Source organism: Dendropsophus ebraccatus, chromosome 4 (genome assembly GCF_027789765.1).
Source record: "Dendropsophus ebraccatus isolate aDenEbr1 chromosome 4, aDenEbr1.pat, whole genome shotgun sequence".
Taxonomy (NCBI): Eukaryota; Metazoa; Chordata; class Amphibia; order Anura; family Hylidae; genus Dendropsophus; species Dendropsophus ebraccatus.
The window spans coordinates 135,777,171-135,803,764 of NC_091457.1; the positions used below are offsets into that span (position 1 = coordinate 135,777,171).

The window sequence follows — 26,594 nt, forward strand, 5'->3', positions numbered from 1 at the left end:
CGTGAAATTCTACAAACTCTGTGAGAGTACCTCAGGGTACACTTACAGATTTAGGGTACGTGCACACTGCGGAATGGCGAAGGATAACCCTTTGTGCATTCCGCAGCTGGCACCCGCCGGCGGACTGATGCAGGGGCGCGTCTCCGCCTGTGTCATAGACTCTATCCTATGCATGGGCGGATTCCATCATCCGTCATTCCATCAACACGTTGGACGCAGAGCGGAATCCGCCCGTGCATAGAATGGAGTCTACGACACGGACGGAGACGTGCGCCTGCATCAGTCCGCCGGCGGGTGCCAACTGCGGAATGCACAAAGGGTTATCCTTCGCGATTCCGCAGTGTGCACGTACCCTTAGAGTGTATGAAGGAAGGGACACTCGAATCCAGCCCCAGATGCCCCCCCCCCCATCCTCGGAACAAGTGGGAAGATCGTCCGGGAACTGATCATCCCACTGCTGGATAAAGGTCACCACCTGTACGGGGATAACCTTTATACCAGCACCCCCTCTTCCGGTCCCTCGCTGCCCGAGCTACTGTAACTTGCGGCACGATCCGAACATATCAGAAGTAGTAATAGAGCCCTAATATTTAGCAGCCATGGAGCGGACCCAGCGCTTCTGGATATGTGGGACCCCGTATCGCACCAGGACAACATTTTCCAGGTGACGTCCCCCACACTGGAGAACAGGAGACCCCAGAAGAAGTGCAGAGTGTGGCGTAACAGGGGGTTCAGGAAGGACACCATTTACCAGTGTGACACCTGTCCTGATCACCCCGGCCTCTGCATACTGGATCGCTCCAAGGCGCACCACACGTCACTGGAGTTCTACATTATCTAAATTCTGTCCCTTATTCCTATTTCAGGGGTCACGTTGATCCAGGGATTATTCTGATCGCCAATATGGAGTCGGGAAGGAATTTTTCCCCTGTGATGAGGCTACTGTCGTCTGCCTTACGAGGGGTTTTTGCCTTCCTCTGGATCAACACAGGTTGAGTTTGATGGACACCTGTCATTTCCAACCTTATAAACTAATAATTGCCCTAATACCCCCAAATAAATTAGAATTGTCCCTTTTTCCCAGCTATGTAGGTATGGCCGCCATTCCCATTAGAGGAGGCCATGATGCAATTACAAAGCCTCTGTGCGGCCAGGACAGTAGAAACCCCCCACAAGTGACCCCATTCTGGAAACTACACCCCATAAGGAATCTAACAAGTGGGGCAGCGGGTATATGGCCCCCTGGTGACGGCCACATTTGGGACGTGAAAATGAAAAAAATGGTATTTTTTATTTTCACGGCACATGTCCTACACATGTGCCCATCACTAGTGGGGTCCATATGCTCACTGCACCCCTTGTTAGATTCCTTATGGGGTGTAGTTTCCAGAATTGGGTCACTTGTCGGGGGTTTCTACTGTTCTGGCAGCACAGGAGCTTTGTAATTGCGACATGGCCTCCATCCCCCATTCCAGCCTCTAAATGGCGCTCTGTCCTTTTGGTGACTTGCCCTGTGCCCATATGGCAAATTATGTCCACATGTGGGGTATTTTCGTACTCAGGGGAAACTACCCTACACGTTTTGTGTTCATTTTCTTTTTTAACCCCTTGTGGAAATGGAAAAAAATCAAGGCTAGACCAACATTTAGTGTAATTTTTTTAAAATTTTTACTCTAAATCATTGATCTTGTCTTGATTTTTTCATTTTCACAAGGGGTTAAAAGATAAAAAAAAACACAATGTGTAGAGCAATTTCCCCTGAGTACGGAAATACCCCACATGTGGACATAAAGCGCCATGCGGGTGCAGGGTAAGCCTCCGAAGGGAAGAAGCGCCATTTGGTTTTTGAAGGCTGGATTTGGATGGAATGGATTTCGAGGGGCCATGTTGCATTCAAAAGGCCCCTGTGTTGCCAAGACAGTTAAACCCCCCACAAGTGACCCTATTATGGAAACTACACCCCTCAAGGAATGTAACAAGGGGTGTAGTCAGCATATGGACCCCACTGGTGACGGGCACAAATGTGGAACAATGTGGCGTGAAAATGAAATATTAAATTTTTTACACTATAATGTTGGTCTAGCCTTGAATTTATCATTTTCACAAGGGGTTAAAAGAGAAAAAAACACACAAAATGTGTAGAGCAATTTCCCCCGAGTCCGTAAATACCCCACATGTGGACATAAAGCGCCATGTGGGTGCAGGGCAAGCCTCCGAAGGGAAGGAGCGCCATTTGGATTTTAGAGGTTGGATTTGGCTAGAATGGATGATGAACGCCATGTCGCATTTACAGAGCCCTTGTGCTGCCTAAACACTGTAAACCCCCCACAAGTGACCCCATTCTGGAAACTACACCCCTCAAGGAATCTAACAAGGGGTGCAGTGAGGATATGGACCCCTGGATGACGGGCACATTTGTGCCATGAAAGTGAAAAAATGAAAATTTTCACTTTCACGTCACATTTTTCCACATTTGTGCCCGTCACCAGTGGGGTCCATATGCTCACTGCACCCCTTGTTAGATTCCTTGAGGGGTGTAGTTTCCAGAATGGGGTCACTTGTGGGGGGTTTCCAGTGTCTTGGCAGCACGAGGGCTCTGTAAATGCGACATGGCCCTTGAAATCCATTCCAGTGAAATCCAGCTTCCAAAAGCCAATTGGCGCTCCTTCCCTTTGGAGGCTCGTCCTGCGCCCCCTTGGCACTCTATCGCCACATGTGGGGTATTTCCGTACTCGGGAGAAACTGCGCTACATGTTTTGTGTTTTTTTTTTCCTTTTATCCCTTTGTGAAAATGAAAAATTGAAGGCTAGAACAACATTTTAGTGTAAAAAATACTTTAGTCTTTTTTCAAGCCATATTGTTTGGAAAATCTGTGAAGCACCTGTGGGGTCCAGATGCTCACCGCACCCCTTGTTACATTCCTTGAGGGGTGTAGTTTTCTAAATGGTGTCCCTTTAGGGGTGTTTTTTAGGTTTTGGCACCCCAGAGCCTCTGCCAACCTGAAGTGGTACAGTCAAAAATGACCAAAAATAACGGAGCCATTGAAATTCACTAGGCGCTCCCTTATATCTGAGGCTTGTGGTTGCGTCAAATAGCGCAATAGGGCCACATATGGGGTATTTCTATAAACTGCAGAAATGGGGCAATCAATATTGGGGTGCATTTCTCTGGTAATAGGTTTATAATTATGAAAAATATTGGATTACAATAAAATCTCTGCACAGAAAATTAAAATTTTCAAATTTCTTACACACTTAGCTTTTATTTCTGTGACTCCCCTAAAGGGTTAAAAAACTTTCTGGATGTGCTTTTGCAGAGTTTAGGGGGTGCAGTTTCTGAAATGGGGTGCTTCGTGAGGCTTTCTAACACACAGTCCCCTCAAATACACTTTAAACCTGAACAGTTCCCTAAAAATATCTGATTTTGAAATTTTACTGAAAATTTGGAAATTTGCTGCTAATGTTTTAAGCTTCCTATTGTCTAAAAAAAATGAAATATAGTTTAATAAATGCCGCCAACATAAAGTAGACATGTTGCTAATGCTATTTAATATATAATTTATGTGGTATAACCATTTTCTGTATAAGCAGAAAAGTTTTAAAGTTGGAAAAATGCATTTTTTCACAATTTTTCACGCTATTTTGGGTTTTTTCATAAAGATTCGTTATAAGTATCGACTCCAATTTACAAGAAATGTGAAGTACAATATGTCACGAGAAAACAATCTCAGAATCAGCCGGATAGGTAAAAGCATCCCGAAGTTATTAATGAATAAAGTGACACTGGTCAAATTCATAAAATTTGCTCCGGTCCTTAAGGCCATTTCAGGCTCTGTCCTTAAGGGGTTAAATTAAAGGGACTATCTGCTTTGGATACTCGGCATGTGGTGACCATTCTCCCTTTGATCGCTGTATGAGTGGTGTGTGTGGCATCTCCGTTTATCGTTATGACATGGATGGCGCTGCAGGATGTAGTGCAGACGCTCCGCTCCAGCTGTTGTTGTCTCTAGCGGAAGTGTCCCCTGTCCCCAGTTTAGGGGATGGGTTGGGGCGGGACCTTTTCTCGTCCTCTGATTGGTTGGCTCTGTTTGTGCAGTCGCCCGCTGATTGGCTCCTGGTCCCCGCACAGCTGAGATATATCCCGGGAGCCGTTTACGGCTCGACAGACAGAGACCTCCTGATAGAACCGGAACCCCTCAACACTCCCGGGAACAACACGACAGCAAGAGCCGCACCGATAACGAGAGGTGCCACCGGCCAGGACACGGAGCGCTATAGGCTGAACAAAGGGGTCCCGGAGCAGGATGAAGGGGTTATGGCCGCTCTGCCGGGGGCTCAGGCTGCTCCATACACGTGGAAATATCCGGAGGCAGCACCAAGCCGGGATGTGCCTGGCGGCTGACGAGCAGCAGGTAACACGAGTGCTGGGGGCTGTGTGTTGTGTAGCCAGGTGTATGGGGAGTGGGGGAGGGGCGCGTCTTCCGGTGGTCGCATCAGTCGGATAGGGGGCACCATCGCACGCGACCTCACATACAGGCATTGCTGCGCTCAGAACGGGATGGTGCGTTCACACCTACAGGATCTGCAGCTGATTTTCTGCTGCGGATCTGCAGCAGATTTCATTTAAATAACCGAACACAGCATTAAATCTGCACCATCAAATCTGCTGCAGATCCTGTAGGTGTGAACGCACCCTAAGGGTGCGTTCACATGTACAGGATCTGCTGCAGATTTGAAGCTGCAGATTCAAAGCAAATCAATTCTTGACCATCAAATCTGCTGCAGATTCAAATATGCATCATTAAATCTGCTGCAGATCCTGTACGTGTGAACGCACCCTAAAGGAATGTGCCATATAACCTACCATTGTTACTGGAAGAACTGTGGCCCCTGCACCCATCATCTTGCCCCCCTTACCTCCAGAGAGGCCTATACCCAGCTAGATGGCCCTGTGGTGGGATCTTCCATCTGTAAGACCCCCATGTACATTAGCCAAGCGCCCATTCATTTTAGAATAATAGTTTGTTGTGCTGCTACAACTGCAAAACTCCAACCCCCAGCATGTTCAGGGGAAGATTCCAGTAGGTTCTCCCCAGACTTGTGTGTGATGGGTCTCTGGCCTTATACCTGAATTCCTCATCCCCCATCAGTGCTGTGGATCCATTGGATGAATGTCTGATGTCTCTGTCTTATGTTGTTTTGCCAAAAAGGGAGGGCACACAGTAAAGGTGAGGGTGGCGATATACCCTAAATAGCTCCCGTCCTTCCCGAATATATATGAATGAATAATGTGGGTGAGCATGCATGTATTCTTAGAGGTATTCCCATCTCAGCTAATATACTTGTGCTATATTAGGACTTGCGACACTAAATCAAAACACAATCATTAGGCAAAGCCGCCTCCTCCGCTTTCCCTTCCATTGCCTGATTGTTGCATTTTTTTTACATGGGGCAATATCTGGCCTAATCAACCTGATTGGGCAGATAATCGCCCTGTGTAAAGCCCCTATTACACGGGGTAACTGAGAGGAAGAGACAAGTGCTGTAAGTGCTCGTTTGCTCCTCATTCACCACGGGGAGGGCTGACATCATTGTTCATGTTGGCTGATCGTTGCCTTCTATTACATGAGATGATTATTGGCCCATTCGTTTCGTGTAATAGGGCCTTAAGGGTCCTATTAGATGAAGCAATTTTTAACAATAAACAACAATAAACAATCAAAAACGAGAGGCACCTGAAATCATTCACCACATTACACAGAACAATAGTCATTAGTTACCATTGCTACTGATTTTAGTTTCAGGTCAAAAGATGCTATCAACGACACACTAAAATTGGCCATAAAGCTAAGGAAACATGCTGGTACATCACCCAGCACGTACATACAGACCGCAAAGTTAGTTTAATAACCTCCCACGCTCTATGTAAATTAGCAGCCAAGTAGTCACGGTGGGCGGGTGGCTTGTTCAAGCGGTCACGGTCCTGGGCCGGCTCCGGCGCTGTAATCACGCCCCTCTGTGTTGGAAAGCGCCGCATGCTGACGTCACTCGGGGGGCACACACCGACGTCTTTACTATGCTGCGCATGCGCAGTGCTGCTGTACTGTGCCTGCGCAGCGTGGCTGCCGTGCAATGCCAGCCCCCCGAGTGACGTCAGCATGCGGCGCTTTCCAACACTCCCAGAGGGGCGTGATTACAGCGCCGGAGCTGGCCCAGGACCATGACTACTTGAACAAGCCACCCGGCCCCAGGACTACTTGGCTGGTAATTACAAAGAGCGCGGGAGGTTGTTAAACTAACTTTGCAATCTGTATGTACAGGGGACGGAGGGTACAGGGGGATGTTTGGGAAGCGTGCTGGGTGATGTACCAGCACGTTTCCTTAGCTTTGTGGCCAATTTTAGTTTGATTGGTTCCCTTTAAAGACCTCAGAGTTGGTAATGATGTCATTACAGTAAAAGTCCAATGTGTTAGATTATGTTCTCTGTACACTTTAGGGCCCTATTACACAGGGCAATTATTGCAGAATCTGTCAGATTCAGCAGATAATATCTATCCAAGTTCTTGGTTGTGTAGGGGAAAGGGATATTCCCATGTGGTACAATGATGGCATATAACTAGAGTACACCATTACTGCTTGATTTCTGGGGGTCTGACCTCTGGTCTTCCACTGAATGTGAGAATGAAGGATGCACAGAATAGTGTGTGTGTGTGTGTATATGTGTAATATATATATATATATATATATATATATATATATATATATATATATATATATATATATATATATATATATATATATATATATATAATTGAACACAAGGACGGCACTCCAGTAGTATATAGTGAAGATTTATTCACCCAATCACAAACAGCGACGTTTCGACTCTAACATGAGTCTTTCTCATGTTAGAGTCGAAACGTCGCTGTTTGTGATTGGGTGAATAAATCTTCACTATATACTACTGGAGTGCCGTCCTCGTGTTCAATTTTGCTATCCAGAGGAGTCGGGGGTCGACTTTTATGGGACGTGCACCCACCAGCTTTAAGCTATTTTTTTTACTTCAAGCCAGCACAGTGCCGTATATAAAAAAGGTTTGAACACAGCGTCCTTTCTCAGTATGTTTTAGAGCCGAAATGTCGTAATTTTTTTCCTGTGTATGCATATGGCAAAATAAAGAAAAAAACCTTTTTGATACTGCAAGGACGCTGTCTTCAAACCTTTTTTGTCTGGATAAAGAGCTGGGTACGAGCCAACCCGGCAGAGGACTGTGCGTCCATTAGGAGATACCGCTGTTTCAAAGTGGGTTGGAGATATATATACGGTATATATACGAGATATATATATATATAATCTCCTGTTAAAAAATACATTTTGGCCGGAGTTTTCCTTTAATTGTATTACCTAAGCAATGTTAGACAAATTTCTAATATACACTAATCATGGGAAATGCACATATAGTGCTATTTTTCTCAATTTAGTAGATCTGGCAGGCTTCAATTTCTTTAGAAAAAAAGTGATGTCACGACCCAGGTGTATGTACCTGAAGTGTCCAGCTGGGGGCGCAGTATACGTAGTATTTTTACATGTAATTTCTACATATACTGCACACCCTCTGCTAGACACCAGCTATATACACCAGAGTCGTGACATCACATTTTTTTTTTTTTTGAAAGAAATTGATGCCTGCCCGATGTACTAAAGGAAAATAGCTTATGTAATAACATATTAAAAAATACACTTTGGCCGGAGTTGTCCTTTAATAGAGAGGTCGGGCAAGATAACCTTTGCCTATTGCCAACGCTGATCAAATACAAGCCAAGGTTTTTGTTTTGTGGACTCTATAGCTTGGAATTATTTTTACAGTATTGAAAGTGGAAATGGTGACTGTTTATTGTAATCCATATTGCGACTGAGACTGATGACAGATCTGTGGGTCCTAGTGCTCCTTCCTTTCTATACTTTCCATCTCATAACACACAGGGACAGGGATGGCTTTTGCCTTCACAGGAGCCATGACCCTTTTTCCTCCAGGGACATCACCCCCACCGGTCTGTGCCTATGTAATCTAAGTAACCATGACATCAGCAGGTTGTAGGAACAGGGAGCCTCTCCTGGGCTGACAACCTGTCACCGTCACTCACTGTCATATTCTGGGTTCTGGCAGTGCACAGGTCAGCAGCAGCAAGAACTATCCAGATATCCCCTTATATCCCAGCAGAATACATTACTGCTATTCTCTGATCCTATCATATATTGATACATACACGACTGTTTAATCACTGAGATTGAATGTGTTCCAGAGAAGACTAGTCTCTGGTCCTCGCACTGATAGAGCAGCGTTTATTTCTTTATAAAGGATCTCATGCTGGGTCGGAGTGTGTAGTGTCTTGTTTATGCAGCAGAGCTGTATGTAAACTGCTGCGTCTGGCTCATTCATGAATTGAGGACCATCCCCCGCAGTGAGTCATTTCATCTCTTCAATATATACACATACCCTACTATACTTTCTCATTCACTCAGCCCACTACAGGGGGCTGCAAATTTTCTTGTATGTGGAAAATGGAATTCAAAACCAACTCCAAAAAACAAAATGAAACATTTTAATAGAAGTAGACACAGCATTATGGCTATTACTAAAGGCCCTATTCCACCAACAGATCTGACGACAGATTATCTGCCAAAGATTTGAAGCCAAACCCAGGAACAGACTATAAACAGAGAACAGGTCATAAAGGAAAGACTGGATTTCTCCTCTTTTCAAATCCACTCCTGGGTTTGGCTTCAAGTCTTTGGCAGATAATCTGTCGTCAGATCTGTTGGTGGAATAGGGCCTTTAGTTGTTGTGTAACTTGATTCAGAGAATGTGCCTGGCAGGCAGTTGGCCATAGGATATTACTCTCCTTTTAAAGTCAATGGGAGGTACCAAGACAAATGAGTTGGTGTTTTCCAGAAGGTTTGGGGGCATTTGGCCCTACAGATCAGAATGGTCTCTTTGGGGTAGTTCCCTACCTTTGTACACTTGTCTTTACACTTTTACTAACTCTCTGCAAGTCTGTTTCTGCTGTGTATATATCACGGTTATCCTCTATCCTATCATTACCCAGGGATTTTCCTAATAGCCATGTAATTGGATTCCATTGAGTCTTCTTACTGTCTGGCTGATCCCTTCTACAGTGATTAAAAGATCACAGGAGATGGCGGTGAACACCTGCTGGGAATAGGATCTGGGTGTTCAGAAATATTCTGCCTCCTCTTCATTTCTAGTATACTTTTCCATCACAAGCTAAGTTTGCTTTCTTGAAACCTTTTGGCTTTTAATGGAGAAATAACTATAAATTATGCTGCGTTTACACGGAACGTTTATCGTGTGAATTTGCACGATAACGGTCGAATTCGAACGATAATCGTACGTGTAAACGCAGCCAACGATCATCTTTCAACAGGTTCTCAAATGGTCGTTGATCGTTCGCAAAAAATTTGCAGATCGTTCCATGTGAACAGTCGTTCGCCGATTTAACCAATGTGTGAGATAGGCTTTAAGCGCAAAACAAATTTCCGTACGATATATCGTACCATCTAAACGCTGATCATTATGGAAAAAAAAAAAACGTTACTCCGACATTGTTAATCGTACGATCGGCGAATTATCGTTCCGTGTAAACGTAGCATTAAGAGTACCCGTTGCCTTCCAATGTTCCCTGCTGTGGGGTGAATGCTTATTTGGCCAACAGCTATTCCTGCCCATATAATTCCATACACTGCTTAATATTTTTAGGGAATATAGAAACTCTAGAAAGAAGTGGTAGACTGACACTAGTGGTTGAGGTGTCAAACAAGATATTTATTTGGTGATTAAGTTGCTGCCAGACTTCTCTTATCTTAAAAATAAAAAGATTGGATATTGAAATGAAACATTACTCTCTACTCTCTCTCTACTGGCATGCTTTGTCAGGGGAGGGTTGGGGCACCTCCATAAACATTGTTGGCCAATGCCACCAATGCTCTGGCTAGGTAAAGTAGGTCAAAGTGTATGCTCTTCATGAGTGGTCTGGGTAGGGGGCTCGACCTGCATCAGCTTTAACCACTTTAGTTTTTCAGTAAAAGGTTTCTGTGTTAAATGCAACAAAAAGTAGTACTTCCATAAAGTGATGCCATCAGAGCCATGATGGCGGTATAGTCTAAAAATCTTTTTTGCTTGATACAGCTCTTAGTGTAACTAATAGGAAAACCAAAGAAGTTACGCTAAGACTTTGTGGCTTTTACAGGAAATTTAGAGATTTAAAGGAACGTGACTTGTTTCCCATCTATTTATATCCCCTGTCCCTTTCTATATATACTCAAGGGCTGTGACCTCATCACGTCGCATGACCTGTGCTTCAGCCTAGTATAAGGCCTGAAGGGGCCACTCCTTGCAGGCTATAGGTGACCTCTGGCCATGCGCTTGTTTCGAACGCCATCACTTTATAATCGGTGGGACTCTGACCTCTGAGACCCCCACTTATCCTTGTTATTGGGAGGAAATGGATCACAGGTGGAGGTCCTGCCAGAATACGGCCATCATTGTCTACAAAGTGTGTGACAAATTAAGAGCTCCAACTTCCTTGCAGATATGTTCTTTGTATAGGACAAAAGCATATTGTGCGCGTTAGGACTAGAGGTCCTATACCTCTAGGGCAGTGTTCCCAAGCCTGTGACTCTCCAGCTGTTCCTAAACAACAACTTCCAGCATACCCAGCCAACATCAGGCTGTCTGGGCATGCTAGGAGTTGTAGTTGTGCAACAGCTGGAAAATCACAGGTTGCACTTGGCTTAAGAACCTTCAGAATGACTGATGTAGAAGACGCCGTTGGAACGTCAGGTTTAGAACGGTTCAGTCTGGTTTTGCTCTGTAATTCCCATCTGAAGTATAATTAGGGGTCTGTACCCTCTGTTAGCAGATGTCGTCGTGTCCATGTCTGTATAGATAAGTGTAGTATTCTTAGAACATTGGAAGGATGCGGTATCTTGAGATAATTGATAGATACCAAGACATTGTGTTCCAGGGATGTGTTGGCCTGGACTGCTGCCAAAGCATTTCATGGTATAGAACAGTAATTGACAGGAGCCTTGAGAATAGATTATGTAGTCGGGCAAGAGCTTCAGATCAATAAAATGCGGATTGCCATTGATCAGAATCAGGAGCTATCGACCAGGACGTGTTGGCCAGATCCATTAATCTCCGTATACACAGAGAGTAAAAATGTTAGTAATGTAGAGATCTAATAATAACCTGTGTGGGATCATCCAGATGGTTCCTGCAGATAAAGAACAATTCTTTATTGAGAAAACCAGTCACATAACACCAGAATTTGTCCATCCTCTTGTATTGGGAGTCCTGTGTGTTATGAGAATTTGGATATTTTACAGATCTAATCTAAATGCCATGTATGGGTCTTGTTGTGCATGCAGTAGCATAATGTGCAGATTTATTTACTACTTTCTGTATGTGCACACACAGAACTACCTATCCTTTACTCCAGCATAGCACATACTACTCTCTGTAGTGCTGGTGGATGTGGACTGGGACTATGCTGGGCAGATGAGTTACACAGTACACTACTATAGATGTACAAGTGGTTACTGATGCACTAGCTTTGCAATATGTTATGTGAGTAGAAATAAAAGACAAGATGCAACACTGCAATAAAGGGGTTACACAAGTGCTGAGCTGCTATGGACAAGTTATGGGGAGGTGAGATATCAGTGTAGACATGCAGTAGTAGGTACACTGGTGTCTACAAAGGATAGCTGCCCTGAACTGTAGTCTGTGGAAGATGATTCCAAAAGGTAAATCAGGGCTTTGCTCTGTTCTATGACCATAAATACAGTTCAGGGCAGCTATCTTTTGTAAATACCAGTGTACCTACCAATCTATGTCCTTACTGCTATGTCCCTTCCCCCACCCTTTATCTTGTCCATAGCGGCTCAGCACTTTGTGTAACCCCTTTATTGCAGTGTTGAGCCTGTTGCTTATTTTTTGTGTTTTGTTGTGATATAGATGTTACTAGAGAGAGAATTCTCCTAACAATAGGCTGTGGACAGCAGATTGCCAGAAAGGGAGACTTTTAGTGAAAGAGACTTTTGAAGTAGCGAGTCATTTGGTATGTCAGGAATCACATAGGTTATCAGAGAGAGAGAGAGAGAGAGAGAGAGAGACCAGAGTACTCATGGACTACCGGTTGTTAGAGACCCCCTGATAACTCCATAAACAATCTCTTATCAAAGGGGATACTTTAGCAGGATTACCCCTTTTTACATATGACTATATATATATATATAGAATTATACACTCACCGCCCACTTTATTAGGTACACCATGCTAGTAACGGGTTGGACCCCCTTTTGCCTTCAGAACTGCCTCAATTCTTCGTGGCATAGATACAACAAGGTGCTGGAAGCATTCCTGAGATTTTGGTCCATATTGACATGATGGCATCACACAGTTGCCGCAGATTTGTCGGCCGCACATCCATGATGTGAATCTCCCGTTCCACCACATCCCAAAGATGCTCTATTGGATTGAGATCTAGTGACTGTGGAGGCCATTGGAGTACAGTGAACTCATTGTCATGTTCAAGAAACCAGTCTGAGATGATTCTAGCTTTATGACATGGCGCATTATCCTGCTGAAAGTAGCCATCAGATGTTGCCAAGAAAATATTCCCCACACCATGACACCACCACCACCAGCCTGAACCGTTGATACAAGGCAGGATGGATCAATGCTTTCATTTTGTTGACGCCAAATTCTGACCCTACCATCCGAATGTTGCAGCAGAAATCGAGACTCATCAGACCAGGCAACGTTTTTCCAATCTTCTACTGTCCAATTTTGATGAGGTTGTGCAAATTGTAGCCTCAGTTTCCTGTTCTTAGCTGAAAGGAGTGGCACCCGGTGTGGTCTTCTGCTGCTGTAGCCCATCTGCCTCAAAGTTGGACGTACTGTGCGTTCAGAGATGCTCTTCTGCCTACCCTGGTTGTAACTGTTGGCTATTTGAGTCACTGTTGCCTTTCTATTAACTCGAACCAGTCTGCCCATTCTCCTCTGACCTCTGGCATCAACAAGGCATTTCCGCCCACAGAACTGCCGCTCACTGGATGTTTTTTCTTTTTCGGACCATTCTCTGCAAACCCTAGAGATGGTTGTGCGTGAAAATCCCAGTAGATCAGCAGTTTCTGAAATACTCAGACCAGCCCTTCTGGCACCAACAACCATGCCACGTTCAAAGGCACTCAAATCACCTTTCTTCCCCATACTGATGCTCGGTTTGAACTGCAGGAGATTAACTTGACCATGTCTACATGCCTAAATGCACTGAGTTGCCGCCATGTGATTGGCTGATTAGAAATTAAGTGGTAACGTGCAGTTGGACAGGTGTACCTAATAAAGTGGGCAGTGAGAGTATGTGTGTATATATATATATATATATATATATATATATATATATATATATATATATATATATATATATATATATATATATATATATATATATATATATTTTATATATATATTTTATATATATTTTATATATATTAATACAGTGGTACCTCGGTTCTCGAACTTCATTGGTTCCGGAAGGCAGTTTGAAAACCGAGCAGTGTTTTCCTATAGGAAATAATGTAAATGTGATTAATTGGTTCCAGTAGCCACCAATAATTACCTACAATACCCATTTATTACACTGATAAGTGCTCAGTATAATCACTACAGTACAGTACAGAACAGCACTATACTGTACAGGACATTAAACATAAGAAATGTTCATCAGAACCAGCAATTCTAGTACATTAGTCACCAACTCCTCACCCATCCTTTACTGTATAGCGTCCCCCCCCCCCCCCATCCAAGCACTGTAATGTATGGGAGATGGTAGTGCACTGCCTGTACTACTGCACTGTATATGCACACCAGCAGTCTTATACAGCACTGTACTGTATGTGAAGCCTCACCAATTTTCGTTCGAATACCAAGCAGTTCGAGTTCCAAAGCGTTTGAAAACCGAGGTATTACTGTAAGTATAATTATAAATCATTACTCTCCTATAAATTATATTTAAACCATACTGGGTACAAGAGTGGTGCTAAGTTTGGTTGTGTTGCAATAAATAGAGCTGAATTGTAATACCTCACACAACCTGAGGACAGGGGTGGTGCTGTTTTGCAAGAATGTAGCTGTGCATTTTCTGATACTGGATAACACCTTTAAATATGGTGCACCCGGCCTATCTTTTTATTAGACTCTGTAAATACCCTGGGTTTACTGCCAGAGGTACACGGGCAGACTGGCATGTAGCACTGGCTTAGTGAATAATAGGATAATATTTTTATAGCTGACATGGGTATCACAGCTTTTTTGACCATGGCTAATGACCTCTAAGGTAAGGACACTTGGGTCTCCAGCCTGTTCAGTGCATAATGTGTCAATTACTTTGTTTGTTTTTGTTTAGTCAAACTTCCAGCCAACATTTGGCCTTTTATTTGACATTGATGGAGTCCTTGTCCGGGGAAAGACCCCAATCCCTGCTGCTAAAAAAGCCTTCCAGAAGTTGGTGAACAGCCAGGGCCAATTCTTGGTGCCAGTGGTCTTTGTCACCAATGCCGGAAACTGCCTGCGCCAGACCAAAGCTGATCAGCTGTCGGATATACTTGGTGTACCGGTATGTGTCCTGGATGTCCTTCTGTTTATCAGTATAACTACATTGAAGTATTATAAAAGCATTTGACCTAAAGACCATATGAGATGTCCCTTTTATAATAATGTGTCTTTCTCTTCTGTTCTTACCAGATTTCGCAGGATCAAGTGATGATGTCGCACAGTCCGCTCCGCATCTTCAGACAGTATCACAATAAGTGTGTCCTGGTATCTGGACAGGGGCCCATTCTGGATATTGCAAAATAGTATCCTTTCTACTATGATTTCACATCCTGTCTCCACAGCACATGGGAACGTTGTTTTGGTCAATGGCCTTATCAGATTTTTTTTAGGTTTAGCCACAATAACATGCCAATGTCACGAGTTTCCTGCCAGGGTCACTGGCAGATATTTATTTACAGGAATTTATCCACCAGGAACTTGAACAGTCCCCACGGCTGACAACTTATGTGCACACGCTATACCCGATCTATTGATACACCTAGTTATATAGGACATTCCTCTGTTCTATGGAGTGATGGCTGTTTTGGTCCCCTGGGTAGCACGTCTTATGACATGGGATCTCAGCCCCTTTCCTTGAGAGCATAGGAGGGCTTTACTACTGTAATCTCAGGAAGCTTCAGTGGCTATAGGGACTATCCCAAGATTATAACTTACCACCTATCCACAGGATCCTACATAATGTGTTCTCTTGGGACGCCTGGTGAAAAGAGAGGGACCCTTAAAGGATGTTATCTAGTATTAGAAATACATAGCTGCTTTCATCCTGAAACAGCGCCACTCTTGTCCTGAGTTTATGTGGGATGTTTTTTGGAAGAAAGCAGCTATGTTTAGTTTTTTTCTAATTCTGAATTACCCCTTTAAAATGTCCCTGTTGTTAATTTAAAAAATAAAAATCAGGCTTTTTGACTGGTGTTAAGACCCCAGTCAGTCACTAAAACTATTGGGGAGAAGCATGAGCCCTCATCTCCCTGTCTTGCTGCAGGAGTTGATACCAGACTTTCTACAGAAGTCCGCTTCCTTTCACGAGGACAGAGTGAGGAGAGAAAATACTTTGAGTGCTTCTCCTGGCAGTATCCAGTGATCGGTGGCAATCTCTGATTAAAACGTTTGACATGTCTTTAGGTGAAAAGGTTTTTTTTTTTTTTTTTGGTTTTTTTTTCTATTTAAAGGGGTGGAGTGAAGTACCCCTCAATAAGGGCCCTGACCTGTTGACCCTTGGGTGATATGATTTTCCACTCTATCCGCTATCGATATAAGTTCATATTGATCTCCTGAGACTAAGCAGCGGGTTGACTGAGCAAATATTGACCTGAAAACCTTCATTTAATGGTCGCTGCTGAGGCGGTAATCGGTGTTTTTGACATCTTAACACAGAAGGAAAAGCTTCATGGGAAGTAAATATTTACATGAAGTAGTAAATTCCATCTGTAATTGTCTAAACCTAACAGTTCTAGGAAGAAGAGGACAAGGTTCAAGATTCTCTAGATCAGCCCTTCTCCTTATGTTTAAAGTATGATTCTGCAGTGGTAAATCCATACCAAACTGTGGATTTCAGTGCAGACTATTTAAATGGAGTCAGTTATTTTTGTCAGTGTTTCTTTAGAGGGGTTATCCAGCATTAGAAAAACATGGCCTTTTTCTTCCAGAGACGGCACCACAGGTAGCTAAGAGTGGACGGATGGACCCCAGTGTTCCGCAGATTGGTGCTCATTTGTAATCACAGATTGCTGTGAAAGGACCCTTAAAGGGGTTATCAGCTTTAGAAAAACATGGCCTCTTTCTTCCAGAGAGAGCACCACTCTTGTCTTCAGATCAGGTGTGGTTTGCAATTGGGCTCCATTCACTTCAATAAAACGGAGTTGCAAAACAAATGCCCAAACCGGAGACAAGAGTGGGGCTGTCTCTGTCGCTGATAATCCCTTTAAGGGCAATACTGACTGCAGAAATTAGGTTTAAAAGCTGGCAGCTGAAGTATATGGAGCCAATGCTTTCACCCAGCCCTGTCACTGTTGAGCCAGTCTGGTTTTAAACAGCTTACAATGCATGAGAATTATACGATCATCTTATCCAGATGTGAATGTAGACGTCAGAGTAGAACGACTTCTTTTTCAGTGAGTTTTTCATTAACCACAGGGATTTTACAGGCAAAAAAACTGCCAGCAGAAAACAACTCAGAACAAGGAAGGTATTGAGACCGGTCAGTAGCTGCTTTGTAATTTATTCACCTGCAACTGGTTTGCACCAGAAGAAACGCTTAGCTCATACCTAGGCAATAAAAGACAAATCAGGTATAAAGTAGCTGGCAGCGTTTCTGACGTGTCTGGTTTAGTAAATAATCCTGCCTCATGACATTATAATAGTCCGCAGTGTACTGTTCCTCTCTCTATCTCTCCTGGAAATGACAATAAGCTCTGAAGGACATGCTGGGGGAATGAGGAGGCTCATTTTATATTTCCAGGAGGAGTACCAGAGATTCAGAACAATGCAATGAGCTCTAATAAAAAGAGGTTGTAGCAGATGTGATGAGTATTGACAAATCCTTGCAATGTCTTGTCTTCCCATCTATTGACCAGCTCAGTGGCAGCATTATGCATTTCATGTTATCTGTTGTTGTTATCGATTTTTCCTTAACCTATTGATCAGTTTAGGATTTTCAAATCCTATCACAGTAGACTCTGTGCGGGAGTTCTACCCTTTCCTTGATATGGTGGACCATACCAGAAGACCTAAAATACTGGTGAGTACTGTATATTCTTTTTTTTTATCCATCATATACAGAGTGTAAGGCCTGTATTAGACTGCCCAACATTCGTTTTAGGCAAGAGCCAGCCTGCTAGATCGGTGCTTGCTTATCAAGTGTCTCGATAATCGTGTAGTGAGGGCTTCATGAATATTGTTAGCGATCTTCGTGCAGCCCTTGCTTTAAAGGGAATCTGTCAGCACCTATTCTTGGTCTGAGGTGCTGACAGTGTGATGAAGGTCTGTGTTAGCTAGTGTGGTGTCATACCTTTTTTATTTTTCTGGTCTGTGCGTTACTTTCTGTAATTTTTCATCATAACTGTCAAAGAGGGGGAGTGGTGATGGCTTTGTGCTGCACTTTGGCCCACCTCACCACTACCTCCCAGCTTGTATTGAATATTCATGGCGCCTGTCCCCCGGCCTCCTAGTGACTGCATCTGTAGCTTCCTGGTTGAGTGTAGTGCGCACACGCTCCCGCGGTGTGATTTGCGCATGCGCCACAGTGTGTCGGAGCGGCACAGGCACACTGAGGGCTAAGGCCTATGCCCTCAATGGCTTCGTTCAGTGCCGCTCTGACGCACTACGGCGCATGTGTGAATCACGCCGCGGGAGGGTGCGCGCATGACACTCAACCAGGAAGCTACAGATGCCATTGCTAGGAGGCCAGGGGGACTGGCTCCATGAATATTCAATACAAGCTTGGAGGAGGTAGTGGTGAGGCGGGCCAAAGTGCGGCACAAAGCCATCATCACTCCCCCTTTTTGACAGTTATGATGAAAAATTACAGAAAGTAACGCACCGACCAGAAAAATAAAGGTATTACACCACACTAGCTAACACAGACCTTCATCACACTGTCCGCACCTCAGACCATGAATAGGTGCTGACAGATTCCCTTTAAAGTGGTAAAATAATAAAGATGTTCTATACTTACCTCTCTACGCTCCTTAGTATCCTGCTGCCTTGTTCCTGCATTATCCGCAGAACCTGTCTCTGAATTGACAGCCTGATCAGCCAATCACTGGCTGCAGTGGTCTTTCGTCTTAGTCAGACCGGTCAGAGAATCACTATCACTTCAGAGACTGGCTCGGAAGTGCCAGCGGCAGCTGCGGGGAACGCAGGAACAAGGCAGCAGGATACTGAGGAGCATGGAGAGTCAAGTATAATTTTTTTACTCTTTCATCAACCCTCAGTTGCACGTTACTATTACACGGAGCAATGTGCAGTTGGTGACTGATTTTTAAACTTGCTCAAAGACTACGATCAGCTGCTCAGTTCCTCAGCTGATTGTCTTTATTACAGATTCTGTCAGATATTTGCCTTGTGTAATAGGGCCCTAGTGTTTAGAGCCTGACATAATTTTTGTTAATCAGCCTCTATGCCTGACTGTATATACTATAGCTGCATGTTAATGTTTTGGATCTTTCTTACCTTGACTGTGTATGTATCTAATCTCTTACAATTTCATTTTGCTTCTGATGTTACTGTATCCTACTAATGGTGCCATCCTTGTACAGAGCATCACATATTTCCAGGCTTCGGCTATAATCCTGGCTCTGTTTAATAACTTGCAACCAGCTCATGAGAAGTGTAATGTCACTGTGTAGAATAAAATGTCATCTCTATGTTTTGTCATTGACAGCCGTCTGCAGCAGTGGATCTTCCCAAAATAGAAGGTATGTTGTACTGTACATTTTAGTAAAATCTTAATCGTGCCATGCTTGTTGTTCCCATCCTTAAATGGTGGAATCCTCGGTTCGAACTTTTCGCTTTGGGGGCGCGGCAGTGTTCCCTACTGCGCTCCGAACGTATATACTGCATTGATCCATATAAGCAATCATGGTATTGCTTGTAGTAGTATATATTATGTGTGTGTCTTTTTAAATCTATTTTATTTTAAGCTTAAAAACAAACCTTGTTATATCATAGTCTGTGGTTGGTCTCCTATTACTATGATAAGGAAAGATCTATCTTTAGTACCAATGAAGAAGAATAAAAAGGTTGAAACTTCTTTTTATTATTTTTTTAAAGGAGATCAGCCAAATAATACAAAGTTCTTGCTAGAAATAACCTGTTGATATTCTACCTCTCCTGATCTGAATCCTTAAAGCATGTTTACTACAGAGTTGTGTATCCCAGAATAGTGCCAAAAAGCTTCAGCTTTCCCTGTCTTACAAGTTTTTGCTTTGAAAAACCCAAAAACGTGAAATAGCATTTTTGCACTTATTGTACCATATAAATACAGCATATAGTTATGTTAACTGTACATGTAATAAAACGCCGCCTTCTTTCAGCTGTCATCCTTTTCGGAGAACCTATCCGATGGGAAACCAACCTGCAGATCATCATTGATGTATTACTGACTGGTGGTTACCCTGCCAGACCCCATCAAAATGACCACTACCCACACATCCCTCTGCTGGCCTGTAACATGGATCTGATGTGGATGGCTGAGGCCCGCTCACCCAGGTAAGGGTTTTACCAATTCAAGTTCTTGTAAAATAGCTTTCTATTAATATTACACTGTGTGTCAGAAATCCCTTCTGACTGATACTACGAGATGCAGTGTGAAAATAGCCTTTGGGTACATACACATGGGCAAAACCCCTATACTCTTGTGTACCACTGTACTGTGGCTTTCTGCACACTGCTGTCAATAATGTTGTGGGGGCTTGCCTTCAAGCTCCCATTGACTTCAATGGGAGCTTTAGTGTGCTATCGTGGTGGGCTGGTTTACACTGTTTGCAAATTCCATTGGGTTGTGCTGTTGCAATTTTCTGTGTTTTTTTTTTTGTTTGTTTTTTTTTTTGTGAGCTTCAGTATGTAAACACACAAAAAATTAGGTAGGATTTTCTGAAGTAACTCAATGAAGTCAGTTCAGGTTCCCCATTAACAATCTTGCTAGTTTTGCCCTTGGGAACATTACATTGACAGGCAGAAGTCTCTTGCACTTTGCCTCTGGCAGGGCCTAATGTGAGTAAAGATAGGAACAGCTGCTGCCATGACAACCCATTGGCACCCTGCAATCATCTACATGTACAGCCGGATGGCAGAAGTCCTTTTCGACACCGCTGTATATATGTGGTGAGTGTAGGAAAGGAGTTAACAAGTGAAGAAATTTTATTTCTATTTTTTCAGTCACGGCTGAGCTGCTCCCTCTAGTGTTAAGTTGAACAAGAACATCGAAAAATTTCCTTTCAACATATGATCTAGCCACAAAATTCTTTCACCTACTTCTAGTTTGACACTGATTCTCTTCACTTTTTATTGCAGGTTCGGCCATGGGATCTTCATGGTTTGTTTAGAAAATGTCTATAAGAAGATTACAGGAAAGGAGCTGAAATATGAGGCCTTGATGGGAAAACCCAGTGAGGTTACATATCACTTTGCAGAATACCTCATCCGGACAAAAGCAGCTGAGATGCAGTGGAATAAGCCTGTGCAGACTCTTTATGCTATAGGGTAAGTGCTGGTCTTGAATCCTCTTGAATTTCACACACCGATAGAACAGCGCCGCCATGGGGAAGCCAGTGCTGCTGTCTGTTTTTCGAACCGCGGCCCGGTTCCCACGTACGGTGCTGTTCTATCCAGCGGTACCGGGCCGAGCTGAAGCACTGGAGTTCAGCTGGCCCGCTCCCAGTGGTAGGGAATTCCCTCCCCTCTATGACGCGGCTCCATTGATTTTAATCTCCAGTGCTTCAGCCTGGTACCGCTTGATAGAACAGCGCCGTACACAGGAACCGGCTTCCCCATGACTGCGGCGTTCTGTCGGTGTGTTAAATTCAAGAGGATGTACCTGGTGGTACATCCTCCTTAAGGCCGTATATTTAGAAGCAAGCTTGCTCCTCCTTCCCCACTTGCTGTCGGTGATATTGCTTGCACCGACAGTGAATGGGGAAGCTGCAGATGGGGCTACCTGGACCATCTTTAGATCGTGTGGGTAGCCCATAGAAGATAGCGTTGTTATCGAAAAAATGGTTCATGCAGCAAGGCAACGATCGCATGTTGGCCGATCATTGCCTTTCTGCATGAGCTATTACTTAAACTATTATCAGCCATTATCAGCAAGTATGGCCAGTAATCGTTGTGTAATAGTACCCTTACTGTAAGATGTCAAGTGCCAAATAAAAAAGGACAACAGGACATTGAATAAGTGGAGCTTGCTCAGTGACTGACTTAATGCCTCCCATCCGGGGATCTCAATGGCTGATGAATAACCTAATTTCCCTGTTCTCTATTCTGCAGGGACAATCTAATGACTGACGTCTATGGTGCTAACCTCTACAACCGCTACCTTCAGAAGTGGCACTCTGGAAATAACTCCACGGCATTGGTGCAAGCCGGCTCCGGAGCCCGAGTTACCACAGTGTCCCAGGAGGAAGCAACATGGGAAAGTGAGCTCTCTTATCCCAGCGCTACTCAGTGCAAGTCCGTTCTCGTGTGCACAGGGATCTACAATCCCTATGCTGAAGTGCCTGTTGACCACTCACAGTCCGTTACTGAAACAGTATTCCATGGTCATCGGGATTTCCGGATCGATCCTGCCTTGGTAGAACCAGGGCACATTGTTCCTGATGTTAATGCTGCTGTCGACCTGATCTTCCAGTTAGAAACCTTTGTGCCAACAAGTGATAAGAGGACTTTATAAAGATTTCTATATAGTTATATATATGTACACATATCATGGTATCAGGATATAACCCAATTAACCTCAAACGCCTCCATTGTTTGTCTTGTGCTGCACTTTACCACCCTTTGTCTTTTACCACCTTTTAACCTTCCTATTTTACCATCCCCCACCTTTTTATCTTTTTTGCTTTTAAATCTTTTATCCTCAATCCTTTTAAAAATAATATATGTATAGACACTTTTAAAGACCTATTTATATTGTAATAGGAAGTTACATGTAAGTTTCCAGAACATTGCCTGCTTCTGGTAAGAAAAACATTCATCCTCTCATTTGTGTGGTGTAAATGATTTGTGTTTTAGTAGTTATATCCTTGGTATACCTTATGACCTAGGGCTGTTTAACAGGGATGATATCCACAATTGGCCTACACATTAGAGCTGGGATTGGAAACCTGCAACCCTCAAGCTGTTGCAAAACTACAATTTCCATCATGCCAAATGTTTAGCTGTCCAGGTGTAATGGAAACTGTAGTTTTGCAACAGCTGGAGGCTGCAGGTTCCCCGTCCCTGCTCTAGAGTCTACCTTTGCTTTTGAGATAAATTATTGGGCATTTGCATTCTGTAGCTCCATAATTCCCTGCTATTGCTACATCTGCTACAGTTTAATTCTGCAGTGTTGCTGTTTTGCAATGCTCACCCTAACCTGTGGTGCCCCAGCCATGCTTTGTGACAACTCTGGCACAAGAGGATGGGAACGCTGGTCTAATGTATCTAAAATAACTGGATCTCCATTGTATATGGTACCAATTTAAAATAATTATTTTGTGTATGCAGCTCCTGTGCAGGCCTATGTGTGTCCTTGGTTATGGACTACATGTTAGACTAGAGCTCCACTATTACTTGGGTTGCATGACCAAAGTGTGGTGTGTGGGTTTTTGTTTTGTTTTTTTTTCATGTCTTGGCCCTTTCCTTAGGTTGCTTTCACTCGTACATGATCAGGAGCAGATTTGATACTGCAGATATCAATGTAACTAAATAACTGAACACAGTATCAAATCTGCTCAGGACCCTGTACATGTGAACGCACCCTTAATTATATGTCGTCAGACGGCATATTCTTTTTTGACGTGTGGAAAGTAAGCAATAAGCTTGATTATAGCTGCCCTAACACCCCCCCCCCCCCCCCCCAATACACGGGGCAATTTCTGCCTGATTTAAAAGATTAAGTGATTGGTTTCCTTTATGGTGCGTTTACACAGAGAGATTTATCTTACAGATTTTGGAAGCCAAAGCCGGGAATGGATCTGAAAACAGGAGAAATCTCAGTTTTTCCTTTATGATCTGATCCCTCTTCATAGTCTGTTCCTGGCTTTGGCTTCAAAAATCTGTCAGATAAATCTTTCTGTGTAAATGCACCATAAAACAGGATGATTAACGCCTGTAACGCTATGGAAATGTGCTGTAGCAGCACCCAGCACACTTCTAAAACATGCTTTTACACCCCCCGTCCCTGGAATGTACAGCCCAAAAACTCGCTTTACAAACTTGACGCCCCGTGCCGTACTACGCAGGTGCAAAATAGTCTCAACTCATTGCCAGCAATGAGTTTGAGGCTTTCTGCACCTGCGCAGTACGGAGCAGACCAGACCCGCTGTACTGCGCATGAGCGGCACAGCAGGAATGTAGGCGTGCCAACGTTCGGGACAGCGCACCTCTCGGTGATGTCGCAATAATTATGCAGGCTAATCAGGCCCAGAGGGGCGTGATTACTGCTTCGGAACGCCCAGGGGACCGTGACTACTTGCCGCAGCTCACCGCCCACCATGACTACTTGGGGGCAATTTACATACAGGGCGTCAAGTTTGTAAAGTGAGTTTTCGGGCTGTACATTCCAGGGACGAGGAGTGTAAAGCATGTTTGGGAAGTGTGTTGGGTGCTGCTACAGCACATTTCCATAGCGTTACAGGTGTTTAAGTGATTGGTTCCCTTTAATAGAGCCTTAGTATGTAACTATAAGACACATTAATTTGCATGTGAGCTGTGTACTGAATTATTTTAATGAGGACTATTTACAATTTGTTTAGTTGGCAATGGAACAGTAATGGAAAAACTGGATGTGCCCTTTTTAAAGTTCTTGTTATGGATATGCGTTAGTTACTTGAACTCGTCATTTCCATGACTTAATATCCCAAGTGTATTCGCTCTAGTTCTAAAACAGGCCGGGTGGATAGTCGGCCCATGTAACATAGCCCTAAGGTTATTTTATGCACAAACACACCAGTTGCCTACAAAAAAATACAGTCCATAGTCACCTGTGAATAAAAAATCGCGGTGCTGGATGTCTTCTTACTGTTTAGAGACAGAGCTGCTTCTGCTGCACAGCGGAGTTTTGTGACTGTGCCCCATATGAAGACGCATGGTCTTCGCAGCTAATGTTTCAGTGCAATATATATAAATGTTTTTATAGTACATTTCCACTATTTTTAAATGGGGCATTTTAAGTGATACTAAAACCTTTGTCTTTTTCTACTGTATTATTGATAGTGTGATGGGCAGTATGTGCCCGCGTTGTGACTTGAATTGTTTTTGTTGCCTGCCTTTGTTTTTGCGCACGTTTGCCATGTTGATGTCTACATCATGGATCTTGCGTAGTATTTCTAATTTATGAGTCTGTTACAAAATATTCTCTCCATACTGTTGTAATAAAATTGTCTTATAACACGACTAATATTTTTTTTTCCCCCCCTCCAAAAACTATGTAGCGCTATATCATGCTGCAGACATGGGCAGCTTTAACTAGCTGCTAGATTCCCTTTAACCTAGCTTGGGTTGTGCAATAGTTTTTTATGAACTGAGTCCAACTATGGCAAGGAATTGCCAACCCATTTGGAGCCACTGAGGGACTTAAAGGGGTTATCCAGCATTAGAAAAACATGGCCACTTTTCTTCTAGAGACAGCTCCACTCTAGTCTCCATTTTCGGTGTAGGTTTTGCAATTTTGTTCCATTGAAGTGAATGGAACTTAGTTGCAAACCCACACCTGAACTGGGGACGAGTCCTCTTTTCTCTGGAAGAAAGTGGCCATGTTTTTTAAAGCTGAATAACCCCAGCCTGCAGGAGACAAGATAATGGCATGAAGAAAGGTTGTGGTGCCGAGTGCTAAACTCAAAGCCGATGGCTAGGTGTGCTGTATGTATGAGAGGGCGGGTGGTTTTGAAATGTTATGAACTGTGTATTAGTTTGTAAACTGTCCGGATACAGTTTTATTCTCATATGTGTTGATTTGGACAACCCCTTTAAGATGTTCCAATCCAACTATTATCAGAAAGTTATAGATTTGTAACTTCTATTTAAAGTCTTCTCATAGTTATTACCTGCTGTATGTCCTGCAGGAAATGTGTTATTTTTATGCTGACATCTCTGCTGAATCCCCATAGAAAACCCTCTCCTGCTCTGAACAGTTCCTGTCTCGGACAGAGGTCAGCAGAGAGCATTGTGTCAGACTGAAAATAAAAACACTTCCTGCAGGACATGTAGTAGCTAATAAGTATGGGAAGACTAGAGATTTTTTAATAGAAGTTAATTACAAATCTATATAACTTTCTGACAATAGTTGATTTGAAAGAAAAAGATTTTCGCTGGACAACCCCTTTAACTTGCCAACCATCTAGAGGTAGCTACTAAACCCTAGGCTGTTTGTGCCTGGGATGTCATAACAAGCAACCCAATGCGCTTATACTTCATATGAGCAAGAGCTGAGCTCCCTGGCTTACACATGTATTACATGGCTGCCTTGATACAATTTGTTTGTACCAATGGCTGCACAGACGAGGGCTAGCTGGCCGTAGCATTATCAGACGTTTCTCGTGGGTCTTATGTCATTCTGGCGAATTGGACAGTACAACTTTTACCAGACTAAGGTAAATTAATGAAATCATTCAACATTCCTTGAGTGTATACAATATAGCCGGCCGTACAGAAATGACTGGTCCATGAAAGATCACTTACCTGGTGTCTGATCAGTTGTGGCCAGTATTAAAGGGGTTAATACAGTGTTTGTATATATATATATATATATATATATATATATATATATATATATATATATATATATATATATGAATTAGTGTGTGTGTGTGTATATGTGATTATATATATATAATTTTGCTGTCCTGTTGGTAAACATACTAAACATGTTATGTTTACCTCTCCATGCTCCCATATTGTCCAGATGGGGCCTTTCCAGTGTTCCTGCTACTTCCCAGACTAACTCGTATTAGGAGTGACCGATCACTCCAAATCGCTGGCTGACATGGAACAGCACCACAGCCTGTGATTAGCTGAGCGAGGGGGGAGGGGGGGGATGCGGAAAGGTAAGCATAACATGATTAAAGATATTTATGTTGGTAAGCATAACACTGGATAACCCATTTAATAACAATTAATATGGACTATGTTTATGATGGTTTTGGTGAAACTATGGTTCAACCATCAACCCACTTCTGTGTATAGCCATCTTAAAGGGG

General features: G+C 43.3%; 1 protein-coding gene across 1 annotated transcript; it reads left to right on the forward strand.

Annotated features, from left to right (window-relative positions):
* The first annotated feature begins 4,099 nt into the window (after window positions 1-4,099).
* Window positions 4,100-23,501, forward strand: LOC138789965 (haloacid dehalogenase-like hydrolase domain-containing 5). The gene is made up of 8 exons (XM_069968842.1): window positions 4,100-4,411; window positions 14,492-14,701; window positions 14,830-14,942; window positions 17,344-17,437; window positions 19,082-19,115; window positions 19,734-19,908; window positions 20,713-20,901; window positions 21,685-23,501. The coding sequence occupies exons 1-8, from the start codon at window positions 4,304-4,306 to the stop codon at window positions 22,085-22,087; spliced, it is 1,326 nt and encodes a 441-aa protein (XP_069824943.1). The 5' UTR covers window positions 4,100-4,303; the 3' UTR covers window positions 22,088-23,501.
* The last annotated feature ends 3,093 nt before the right edge of the window (window positions 23,502-26,594 follow it).

What these genes read in the sequence shown, in the direction of transcription:
- LOC138789965 (XM_069968842.1), top strand. Translation starts at nt 4,304, where the DNA reads ATGAAGGGGTTATGGCCGCTCTGCCGGGGGCTCAGGCTGCTCCATACA. An exon ending in CGGATATACTTGGTGTACCG is followed by an intron (nt 14,702 to 14,829) that starts GTATGTGTCCTG and finishes TGTTCTTACCAG; the next exon opens with ATTTCGCAGGATCAAGTGAT. An exon ending in ATTCTGGATATTGCAAAATA is followed by an intron (nt 14,943 to 17,343) that starts GTATCCTTTCTA and finishes CCTATTGATCAG; the next exon opens with TTTAGGATTTTCAAATCCTA.